Below are 12,506 nucleotides of genomic sequence, written 5' to 3' on the forward strand. Positions count from 1 at the left end.
CTTGAGATGTTCTAGGTCAGGCGGCGTCCGGATTTTCAAATTGATGATATTGTGTAGTATCGTCTCCCTTACGAAATTTTGTATTCATTATTTTCCTTATCTCCACGTGAAAGCAAATTGCAAGGTTCGCACAACCGAGTGCTAGCTGAAAAAATTGTTAGGGTTTTAACATTGTTAAACCGAATAGGCGTGCGAAAGGTTGTGTTTAGCTTGGCGGGCTTATGGTTTTGTTTTGCTGGGTCGTCGGAACGTCTGGAGACGATATTATACTCCGTTTAAGCTCTCTCTGATCGAGGTTAAGCTAATCTAATCTATTCGCACCACGTATGGAAGTTAATGAAGAAGATGATGAGCAATGCACTGCGCGAGAGTTTATTGCAGTCTAAAACGAGGGGTGAAGGGCTGCGGCAATAGCATAGTGCTCTTGTGCAGTGGCCAGCGAAGCTGATCTGTTCGCTCCGGCCCGGTTAGGAACCCAGTAGCGGAGTATTTCTTTTATTTCTGCACCCTCAAGGAAAGAACGCCACACAAGATTCTTGATGCCGTGAAGAACGGCTTTCGCACTAAAAAGCGCCATGTCGAGCGCCATATCCAGCAGGAATCAAAGAGGTCCCACCTGTGTCCTGGCGCCGACGTCTTTGAGTACGAGAGACCTCGCTAGCGCTGAGCCCGTGGGCATGCACATGAAGAAAGAACCGACGACGCTGCTCACGCCGTATGCAAGCATCTCCTGTAAAGAAAACGAAAACATAACGACATGATGAATTGTGATATCTACACTGCGCTGCTGACGGAATGGAATTCAAGGTTTTGAATTGTTCCGTAAGATTGGCATCTGCGCTGACTGAAGAACGCGAAAAGAAAGCGTATGGGACGATGTCCGTATGTCCATCAGTATTTGTTTTTTTAAAATGCCCTCTCAGAAATGTAGTAACATGAACAGCCGCTCCAAGAGGATCGGAAGAACTACTGACATTGTTGGTGTGATGAAAATTTGGAAATTGGTTTTTGAGAAAAGTAAATGGCGCACTAATGGTCCCACATCTCTGCGGACACTCCAATTGCGCCGTAAAAGAAGAGAAGGAAGGTGAAGTGAACGAAGAAAGAGAGAAAGAGGTGCAGTTGTTGAGGTCTCCAGATTAATTTCGACCACCTGAGTATCTTTAACGTGCACCGATATCGCACAGCACATGGGCGCCTTTGCATTTCGCCTCCATCGAAACGCGGCCGCCTCGTTTCGAGTTCGAACCCGGCAACTCCGGCTCTGGCGACAAACGTCATTTGCTTTCCTCAAAAAACCAATTTTCAAACTTTCCGAGCGCCCTGGATTAATAAACGCTCCTTTGTGCGCACGCTGCCGTTCAATCTGTGAGCCATAGCTGGCTTACGAGCAGCTGGAACTAGGTTATCGCGGCTGTGCATGTCGCATTCATCTCGCAGTCAAAGGCTGCTCTCCAAGGAGCGTATTGTTGATAATGTTTCCTGGGCTTAGCGAGTGAAGCCATCCTCGTGCTGAGCCGACAAGTTGGCGTATCTCCTATCCTCTGCCACTGATTTTCATGCTTTGCTGAACGCCGCTTTCAGATAGGGGACACTTTATTTCTACTTCACTTACGGTCCTCGGAGGGACGCGCTCCCGAAAATTTGTTTTGCAGTACAGTGGCATGGTATAAAGAGCATGGTGAACCGCTAACCGCTTAATGGTTGTTTCAGTCGAGCGAACCAGTGGAGCAACCTGCGATGCAATGTTGCCTTTAAGTAAGGCAGTACCTGTGGTATTGAAGTTCATATTTGTGCGGGAACAGGGTAGCAGCTGAGCTCGACACTTTGCTGCTTGCATAGATTTTAAGAACTGCTGCTGGCTATCACTAGCTCCTTCTCAGGAGTAGTTTCCTACAGATTTCGTAGCTAGAGCCATACCTGAAACGTACATCGCTGCCAAGGAGTACGTCTGGTCCTATTGGCCACATAGTGATCCATTGGGCGTGCCGGATGCCCCCCCCCCCCCCTCTATAGGCACAATTAGCCTTGCGCCTAGTTTATCCTCTTCCTTCATAGGATAGGACGCTAAGTCGTAAGTCGCTGCCAAATGCTTCGGAACACCCCTCGGACGCTGCACGCAGTCGGAGTTTATCCAGTCCCCGACCCCAAAGAGCAGATCACGCGCTGCATCGACACCACCTTATGCTTCCCGTGAAGACCATCCGCGTGTTAGGTATGCTGGTGCAGAACAACACGCAGAACTCGGAAGCCATCCAACGATTCAAACCGCCGCCCACCAGATCAACGGCCTCATCCGCCGCATCGCCACTCGCCGCAGAGGCTTGCGGGAGACCAGCCTCTGCCGCCTCACACGAGCCTTCCTTCTAAGTAGCATTGTCTACTCATACCGCTATTACCACCTGCGCCGCTAAGGTGTGTGGCAGCGCTGGTATCGCTAGCGGCGCTGATGGCGAAGGTAAAGTTGGGAGCGCGAACTGGCTTGCGCAGAACCACGCTTTCGGCAACCGGCCTGGCCAGCAGTGTCGACAGCCCGCTCCACCGGCTCCCCAGCCGCGGCTACCGGGACCTCCAATAAATGTGGATCACCCTCCACATTCAACCCCGCTTCCACCGGCTTTGCGCTCCTGCCCGTCCTGTCCCCCCACTTGGCATTTCCGCTGCACGCCCGCTGTTCGCACCTGGCTTTCGGCAGCTTTTCGTCGCCATGTACGCACCTACCATCACATCCGGTGAGCTCCTTCAGCCGTATCAGCGCTCCTTCCTTCCTCGGCTGCCTGGCGTGCCCACTTTTTATGCCAGGGACCCCGTTTTGCGGCGGGCGCTGCTGGACTCGCACTTTCATGTCAACCCTGTGTCCAGCCAGCTGCTGCGCTATCAGCACGCCAGCCGCGAACTCCCACCCAGTCTCCTGGGAAAGCTTAGGTTGCCGCCTCCTGGCCCAGACATTTACGCTGACTTCAAGAAGGGCCTAACGGCGTACTCTGGCTTGGAGCTCCCGCCACCTTCCTGCGCTCCTGTTCCCGACTCAGAAGCTGCGGCACCACTCGACTCGCCACCCCTTGCAGGATTCCCTCACTGAGCTACTTCGGCTTTCCCTCCGCCCGCTCCTACGTCGGAATCTCTCCCCATACCGGTCTCTCCACTTTCGCTACCACCGAATGAGCCCCAACCCATGGTTCGGCAAGGGCAACGCGGGCAATCGTCGGACCCTTGTCAACAGTCTCAGCCGGCGGCCTCCTCCCCGACCGCCGTTTCTCCACTGTTTGCTCCATCGACCCCTTCCAGCGCCTCTCCCCATGCATCCAGGGAAGCCCCATACCAAGGGCACAACCCCGTAGTCTCCGACTCTACAGTTTCATCCGCCATGTTCGAACACCTGGGCTTCGATCACGCCGCTGGCGGGCATCGGCGCCCTGCCAATACAAGGAGTGCTGCGTCAACCACAGCTCTCCTAACTAGTTGTGTTGCGAGTTCCGGTACACACGCTCCTGCATAGTCCCCTTGTGAACTCGACACACAACCCGCTTTTGCCCTCGGTTCAACATCCGCTTTCCCTGCGCTTGGGCACCTCAGCGACCGCAGTTGCGCAGTTCCACACTCTGGCCTCCTGCAAGCCCAGCCGCTTCCACTTCCCAGCTCTGCCTCCCATGACCTGCGCTCTGTGCTGCCTCAGTCCAGCTCAGTGCCGCCCTTTCTACATGAAACTTTCGCGCACAACTGCGTCTATTGCCCGTCTCCAAACATCCCCTTGCACCCAGACACTTCGGTTTTCAGCTGCGATTCTTTCTGCATCACTTCTCAACGCACAATTTTCTACATGAGCAGTGCGCCTTTCGTCCGTGCAAACTGGGGCACTCCCCTTCTGATTTCGTCCTTCTGCCCTTTGGCCATTCTTCGGCCACCGCCCTTCAGCCTTGTCCGCCCTCCTGAGGCCTGAACGCAACGCCGGCGCCCCCGGTCGGATCACCGACATTCGCTTCTCCCTGGACATTATGTGCTTAACCCAATTCCCAGGCCCTCCACGGGCCTTGTGCATAACTCTCTTCGTTTTTTTTTTCGTTTATCGCGTACCGCGCTAGGAGGGAGCAACTGTAGCGGTGCTGGTATCGCCAGTGGCGTAGATGACGAAGGTAAAGTTGGGAGCGCGACCTGGCTCGCGCAGAATAGAACGCTTTCGGCAACTGGCCTGCTCAGCAACGTCGTCACCCCGCTCCGCCGGCTCACCAGCCGCGGCTCCGCGGCTACCGGGGCCTCCAATAAATGTGGAGAACCTTCCTGTTCAAAAAGAAGCCGTGAATAGCGTCATCCGCTCGGCGTACAAGGCGGCAATGTGACTTCCCCAGTTCGCCAGCACGCAGCGTCTGCTCCAGCTCGAGATATACAGCACCCTCACAGAGCTTATCGAGGCACACAAAACTGCCCCGATACAGCGCCTTTCTCGCACCAAACACGGTCGTCACAATCTCTACCGTCATAACATCAACCATACACGTGACATCCACCCCAGTTCTCTCCTTCCAACCGGAGTCTATCTTCGGCTGACCGTCAACCCATGGTCAAGTACATGTTGCCCAGCAGCCACTATGCGCGCCGCCAACTCAAGGCCCAGGCTCTGGACGACAGGTACTACACCGTCAAACACGCCGTGTACGTAGACGCGGCGAAATGCGACTTCAAAACATACGTGGCCTGCGTAGCCAGGACAACCACCACCCTCACCAATGCCGCCATAGTGCGCACACACTCTCTCACCGCTGCCAAACAGTTCGCGATCGCGCTGGCTATCGTAGATCCCCGCACACGCACGATTCTCAGCGATTCTAAACGAGCCATTCAAAATTTCTCGACGAACTCATTTGGTCTACATCACCGTAAGCTTAGTGTGGGCACCTGCACACGCGGGGAACTCTGGGAATGAAGGGGTCGACCGTTTTGCCCCAGGCCTAACCAACCGGGGAGCCGGCCTCTCGAACCCGGATGCTATCGCCAAGGCCCCCCTATTCTATGCGGAAATCACAACTGCAAGGAACTTCCACAAGGAGACAAGACGCGTGTACCCGCCTCCCCACCCCGACCTCGACCGAGCGCAAGCCACCATGCTTCGCAGACTGCAGACCGATTCCATTCTCAGTCATTCTAGACTATACCTAATCACGGACGTGGAATATAACCCCGTATGTCCTAATTGCGACCACGGAGTGTTTGCCACTCAGGCACACATTTTCTGTGGATGCGAGGGTAACCCGCCTCCACAAACATTACTGCCAGATTCCTCCGCGGAGGGTTGGATCTGTGGAGATCGCCCAAGAGGCCGACCGCGGCCACATTATTGATGGCTGCCAGCGATGAGATAGTGTGGAGCAGCGGCGGTAGCGTCCGGCCCTGACCAAGGTCCCGCGCGTTCCACGAGCTGGTGCTGGGGATACTTCGTCCTTCTTGGCATTTCGCCACTGCCAGAGGCGCGGGTCGCTACAGGGCTCCCCCCTAGATGATCAGTCGGATGTGTGAAGAGTCGTGCAGGCCGTCCGGGGTGCGAAGGCGCGCTTCAGGCGAGCGACCCTGGCTGTGCCGTTGAGGCCGAGCTTTCGGAGGGCCTACTGTGTGGACCCAGCACCGGCGGTGCTGGTGCAGCAAGCAACGGCGGACGTATGACGGAGGGGCGCAGCAGGGGAAGCTAGGCGTGCCGCGGGTTTTTACATTCGAGTAACTGTTGCCGGGTGCAGCTGCCAGGAACCCAGGCGGGCAGCTAACTGTAGGCGCAGCGAGGTGCGAGGCAAGGGAATGGGTGGGGTGGACTGCATGTAGCTGCTGGGACACGCGCACCGCCAGCCGTGTACTGACTGGCTTGGACGCGACAGACGAACACACGATCGGCGGCCTTGCCACTGGCGCAGAGCAGGCCATGGACAGCAGACGCCAGCGAGGTAGCGGCATTTGGAGGCGTCCTCAGCACCGCAACAGCAACCGGGGAACGTCTGCTGGCCTGATCAGCCTAGGCATCTTGCTAGACGGCGGCTGATGAAGCTGCAGCATGGGGTGTTACCGGAATCTGCTGTGGACGAGAGGTTCTGGGCGGTGGGCTCCCGTCGACTTGCGTTTGGCCGCAGCCGAACCACTGGTTTCATGCATCTGTGAAGATTCCAACACCGCAGGGGAACTAGAAGAACCCACATGAGAAGTCTGGGTTGGCTGGAGGACAGGCGCTGGCACCGGTTCAGCGTCCTTCGCAGGCAAACTAGGGCTGGTGACAATCGCTGCGCTTGGTACTTCTGGCACTGCTTTGTCCTTCATAACCTGCGTCGTGGGACTTTCAATGCGTTGCGGACCTTTGGGGGGGCTGGGGAGGGGGGGACTAGGAAGCTCGGGTTTTGCCGAGAGCGTTTTAGCATCAGCGGACCGCGGCGTCGGCGTCGCTGCGGAGGCCTGTTGAGCTGTTGGCTGCTGTGACGAGGAAGACGGAGATGCAGAAAAACGCGACACGCATACGGCCACAGAGCGTTCCTTGTCGCCAGGAGGCAATGGCAACAACGTCAGCGAGGGGCGATGTGGTAGGAACTAGCCAAACGTGTCCGTTGGCGGAAACGAATAAGCGCACAAGAGGCACGCCCAAAGGAGAGGAGAAGGCAGTTGTGGGAGCAGGACGTGCGGCAAAGCTGGTGTTGAGCCTACCTCGTGTGTCGGGATAAGGGACGGCTAGGCCCGAGACGCTGGGCTGGAGTGGCGGGTTGGAGGCCAGGGGCTGCCGAAGCGGGCAGGGGTCTGACGAAGGCTGCGTGAGCAAGAACAAGAGCGTGGCTGGTGCTAGGCCTGCCGCTTGCGGCGGAGAAAGCGGGTCTACAGCGTCGTATAGCGGCATAGGGCAGTAGTAGACGCCGAAGTCCGCTAGAATGGCAAGGCGCAGCTCGTCGTACGGCCCGCTGCTCAAGGCAGGGCAGGCGAGTCTGCGCAGCAGGCCAGGCGGGATGATATCGCAGAGGACTGCGTGTTTGAACGGCTGGATGATGATCCCTTTCAGGTACAGCGCAGGCTCGAACGGAGCGAACCACCCGCCGACGCCTTAAGGCCGGAACGCCTGAAGCGGCGGATCGAAGGCTGGGTCCTGCCAGCCTGCCATCCAGGAGCGCAGCTGCGGGAGTAGGTGTGGTTCGATGGGTCGCGACCGCGGCCACATTTATTGAGGGATGCCGGAGAGGAGATAGTGTGGTGCGGCGGCGCTAGCGTACGGTCCTGGCCAAGATCCCGAGCGTTCTCACGAGCACGTGCTCTCATGCCAAACGAGGGCACTGATGTGGGCTATTCTTGCTCCCCACTGTTGTTCGCGTCTTCATAGAAGCCTGACACCGGTGGCTCCACTACCACCACCCACAGGTTCAACGCGAGTGCAAAGCACACAACCATTCACCCACTGCAGATTCAGGTTCAACCCATGCTGCAGTTTCATCAGCCGCCGTCTAGAAAGCTGCCGAGGCTCACCAGGCCAGCGGACGCGACTAGGGTTGCTGTCGTGGTGCCAAAGCCACCCCTGATTACCGCTACCTCACCAGTGTTCCCCTTCGTGAACGACTCGGAGCCTCTGACAAGGGCACCACTCGTGTGGCCGGCTGCCACGTTGAAGCCAATCAGTCCACGGGTGGCTGTGTGCGTGCGCCAGCAGCCTCATGCTGTCCACCGCAGCCATTTCTCCGCCTCGCACCTCGCTAAGTCTCCCGGAGCCACCCGTCTGATCACCGGCAAACTAAAGCCGGCGCACGACGCTTCAACGGCTTCCGCTATATCCAACGGGTCCACTGGATCGGGCTCTCTCGCCCACTTGCATGTACCTTCAGATATGTACTGTGAATTGATTAAATTAGTCGGGAGCTCGAAAAGAACAGCCTCGCCTAACTGCCGAAGCTATTGAATTACGTCACAACGTGCAGCCTGCCGCGGAGCCGAATCAGTCTGGTCGGGCCGGCGGCGGCTGGCGCACTCGGCGCGAAATAGAGACATGCTCCTAGTCTCCCCGCCAGTGAGATCAGAGTGCGCCGAACGCGTAGGCGGTCAAGCGCAGTTGGAGTATAGAGAATCTCGCTTTGGCCGACGTGACGTCACCGTGCAGCGCTTGCGCGCGCATTGTGCTGGAGCATAAACGCGTCTTAACAGAGCCTGCGCTTAACCGCTAACCAACGTATTAGGTGGCGGCATCTATGGGAGCCACTGAAACCCCCGCCCACTCACTGAATAAAAAAAAAACATGTGCCGAGGTTCGGAATCGAACCAGGGCCTTTGACGTTTGAGGCGGAGACGCTACCACACCGCCACGACGGCTCAAGTTACAACTGCCATTAAAGGTGCATCTGGTGAATGCACTCTTCGGATGCAGAAATCTCCGCGCTTTCGTTACGTATATCCTGGCCTAACAGAGCTAGGCCATCAGCAATTTTTCTGAACTGTCTTGTGCCTTGCCTCCCGTCTCTAATAAACGATTTCCTTTAAGTAGTTTGAAGTTGACTGGCACAGCCGGGAATGTTTTGCCGGGCGAGCATGCGAAGACATAAGTGCTGCCTTGTACGATCACCGACCATCATGCCATCGTAGTTTTTCATCGACTGTGGCGATCATCTGACAAGCCTAAACAGGCTCCTTCAAACGTTAACTAGCACTTGAAGCGCCACCTGGAATTCCTCTGCTGTTCGGCGCTTGTAAATCGAGGCGCGTCAAAAACAAAACCACGGAGCACGCAAAGCTCATAGACGCGAAGCGCCATAAAAAAATCGAAACTCTCCTGGCCGCCTACCCGCCGCGGTGGCTCATTGGTTAGGGCGCTCGACTACTGATCCGGAGTTCCCGGGTTCGAACCCGACCGCGGCGGCTGCGTTTTTATGCAGGAGAAACGCTAAGGCGCCCGTGTGCTGTGCGATGTCAGTGCACGTTAAAGGTCCCCAGGTGGTCTTAATTATTCCGGAGTCCTCCACTACGGCACCTCTTCCTTTCTTCTTTCTCTCCCTCCTTTCTCCCCTCCCTTACGGCGCAGTTCAGGTGTCCAACGATATATGAGACAGATACTGCGCCATTTCCTGTCCCCAAAAACAATTATTATTATTATTATTACTCCTGGCCGCCTGTGGCGCCGCGAAGCATCGGTTTCCTTTGCTTCCAACATTCGGGTTGTGTTTTGTCTGCCTTCCTTGTGTGATAAGAGTGTACTATAAGTTTTAAAACGAAACTTACTTCAATATTGAACCGCGCAACCTTCATTTGTCAGCCTCAGAGATTCGCGGTTTATGTGGGATGAAAAATTCCTCCAAGGTTGCGTCTCTTGTCCTATGACGTCACCATGCTTGTACTTGCGAGATTGGCCTGTGGCGGCGGTACCTGTATTTTGGTTCTTGCTATTTTCTACCATACAAGAGCTTTGTTTTCAGTAAGAGCGGCGTTTTTGTGAACAGGAGCTGGTATTCTATCGATACAAGCACACTTCAAATTCTCTTCAGTGCCCCTTTAAGCTACGTGGCAGTAGTGACAGATGTGCGCTGCATGCGTTGGCTTTCGCAACGTTGTAGCAGAAACGTGGCATTGAAGCTACAACCCTTCGGCGTTCTTGATGTTCATTGGCATTAGCGTTGATAGCGTTCTAGACTTCTTCGGTTTTGATGAAACGAAGGCGCATACTGGCTCCCTGAGGCCAGCGGACGCCTCAATCACGCTTTGAGGTACGTTAAGGTGGTGGAGAGAGAGATGTGGGCTTCATGCATTAAGCTCTGACAACGTTGTTGGCAGACACGCGCCACTGTCGCAATAGGCCGCAGCGTTCATTGGGTGATCAACCTTTCGCGATCAACCATTAATTTAACCGAGACCTGGCTGGCTGGGCGTGTCGCCTGTCCAGTGTGCGGAAAGCACTCAACGTTACCGAGGCCAAGCCGCGTCTTCTTGCCCGATACGCCACAGCTTTCACTCTCTAACCGGGTTGAGCTGTACTTTAAGCGCAGCTAATTTTTTATGGCCCCCATCAATTCATAGTTTCATTGAAGTGATAATTGTTCACGGTCGGATCAAATATGTGGTCAACTTGAAAAAAATTTGCGGTGGCTTAGCTCTGCTATGCCTAGTAGTCTTAGCGAAAGCTGCCGCAACGGGCACGGCTTCTCTTCTTCCACGGCTTGCAACTTGAAGCTGAGCGCATCGCCTCCCGTATTCATTCAACCCCACCTGCATGCGCAGTAAGGCGTGTAGCTAGCCGTGCGTCAACGCGCAGCGGGGGAGGGGGCGGAGTGGGCGGCGGCGGCGCAGCTCTGGCAGAACTCGCGCTTGCGCAGAAGGAGCAGACGACCAAGATGGGCGAAATAACTGCGGCTAGCATTGTGTAGCTTTCGCTAAAGAAAGGCAAACTCACTGAAAGCAAGCGTTCTCGCGTTGTTTGTACGGGCGCGTAATTCTCAAGACTGCCGAAAAAAAAGCAACGCTTGAAATGCTCAACAACTGGAAACTTGTGCTTTGAAGATTCCGTCGTCTCTTACAGAGAAAAGCGCATTGCACCGGCATAGGGACAAAATAGGAGGGCGCTTTTCTGAACGACCAGGGGAAAAATATAAACTCGCATCAAAACAAGGAGCTGGTGCACCGAAACCTTCTGAAGACATGAAAATTGAACCCGCGCATTTTTTCTCAGTGCTCCAAAACACTGTGAACGACTGGTTTGGAGCGCGTGTTGTAGTCGCCATGGTGCCAAAAATTTGTTGCACAAAACGCACAGTGTGCTGTCCACGGTATACGACTTACAGCTTTTGAGAGGCAGAGAATAACGTCGGAGAATGGAGGAATGCTTCTAGATCATAGTGAGATATCTCGCAGTATTGTGTGGGATGCATAAATGTTCCGCATGCGAGGTTCGTAACAGCATGTTTTTATTGTTCGTAATTTCGCCGCTTTCACGCGTTTTGCCTGTTTCGCACAGTTTTTGTTGTGAGTCTTATCAGCATGACACCTCGTAATTTAGATTTTTCAAGACGATTCTGGTGTGGCTAGTTGGTTCATACTTTCTACCAAACAGATTTACACTGCGCAACGGAACGAGGACGAGAAGAAGAAACACGGAACACAGGACGGGCGCTTACCACTTTTTCGTGTTCTTCTCGACCTCGTTCCGTTGCGCTGTGCTAATCTGTTGCATTTTTCAGCTGACGGTGAGCGGTGGGTAGCGACTACGACTGCTATGAGCCATGTTGCAGTAATAACAAAGGACGCCCCAGAACCACGTAACGAGCTTAGCGATGTGCAATGGCGACGACTGCTGTATCGGTTTTGGGCTTATATGTAACGAAATAAATATTTATTTCACAAAGCACCTGATGTCGCTTCAGGATTGGCGTGGTGTGACGGAGGCCGCGGCGCAGCTCCGTAGATGGCCGTTGAAGGGTGCCCGGAATCTTAATTTTTCATCTGTCTCGACCGAGAGTAAATAGATAACAGTAGGAGACACACGGAACAGAAATAATGCGCCACGAGAGCGTGGCAGGGCGCAACGCATGCGAACTTTAAAACGGAACGCGTCTCAAACAGAAACCGGAAGTCCCCTCACCCAGCCGCTGGTGCGCACGGTCAGTTGGGCAGCAGTGCCCTAAGAGGTGTCCGCTCTTTATGAATAACTTTTCTCTATGGGTTACCGCCGACATAGCAACTCTTACGCACTCTTCTAGTCACGTAGTATCACAACGACGAAGCCGGCTAGGGCACGCAGCTGCGTCTCTCTTAGTCTTCCCTATCCTAATCACGTGTTATCACAGCGGCGGAGCCGGCGAGCGCGCTCGGTGCACCTCTGCTCGGTGTGTCACGTAGCATGCCGGCGCTCCACGGCCTCAAGGTCAAACGCTCATCAAGATTGACCTTGGCAAACATGTACAAATAGAGCTTTCTCTATAAAAGTTAGTAAAAGTACTCCCTCCGTGGTGCATAGTTCGAGTCAGGAGCGTTTCACTCTGCCGAAGCCATGGAGGCTCCATGTCGCGTGGGTATTATACAGAAAGGCAGGGTAGCAGCCTTAAAACGCGTGGACACCTAACCCATACAATGAGAATGATTGTTCACAAATAAATTAAAGGCACAGTAACTGTCTCACTTCGCAGAAACTGCAACCGCGCCATGAGAGAAGGAAGAGAGGTGAAAATGGAAGACGGAGAGAAAGATGTGCTGTAGTGAAGGGCCATGTGTGCCATGTTGTGAGGCAAACAACAACAATAATTTAGACCTCCTGGGAATTATTAACGCCCAATGACGTCGCACAGCACGCCGGGCACCTCTTGCGTTTCACCTCCATCGAAGCGGCCTGGGTCGAACCCGGGTACTCCGGATCAGCATCCGAGCGCTCTTATCCCTGATCCACCGATGGAATTAAGGAAAGGATGAAGGATCGAGAGTATCCAAATAATTCGCAACGTTGACACTCGCTCCCTCTGTATTTCATGATTAAGGATAGCAAAGAACTCTATGTAAAATTTTAACACTTTTGTAATGAGAGCTACGCT

General features: G+C 54.6%; 1 protein-coding gene across 1 annotated transcript in view; it reads right to left on the minus strand.

Annotated features, from left to right (window-relative positions):
- The window catches only part of LOC144103216 (solute carrier family 26 member 10-like), a 94,603-nt gene that overhangs the window by 24,075 nt on the left and 58,022 nt on the right, over positions 1-12,506 (minus strand). The window contains exon 9 of the mRNA XM_077635990.1: positions 617-730. Coding sequence (XP_077492116.1) covers positions 617-730 — 114 coding nt within the window. The remainder of the gene's footprint in view (positions 1-616; positions 731-12,506) is intronic.

Source organism: Amblyomma americanum, chromosome 9 (genome assembly GCF_052857255.1).
Source record: "Amblyomma americanum isolate KBUSLIRL-KWMA chromosome 9, ASM5285725v1, whole genome shotgun sequence".
Taxonomy (NCBI): Eukaryota; Metazoa; Arthropoda; class Arachnida; order Ixodida; family Ixodidae; genus Amblyomma; species Amblyomma americanum.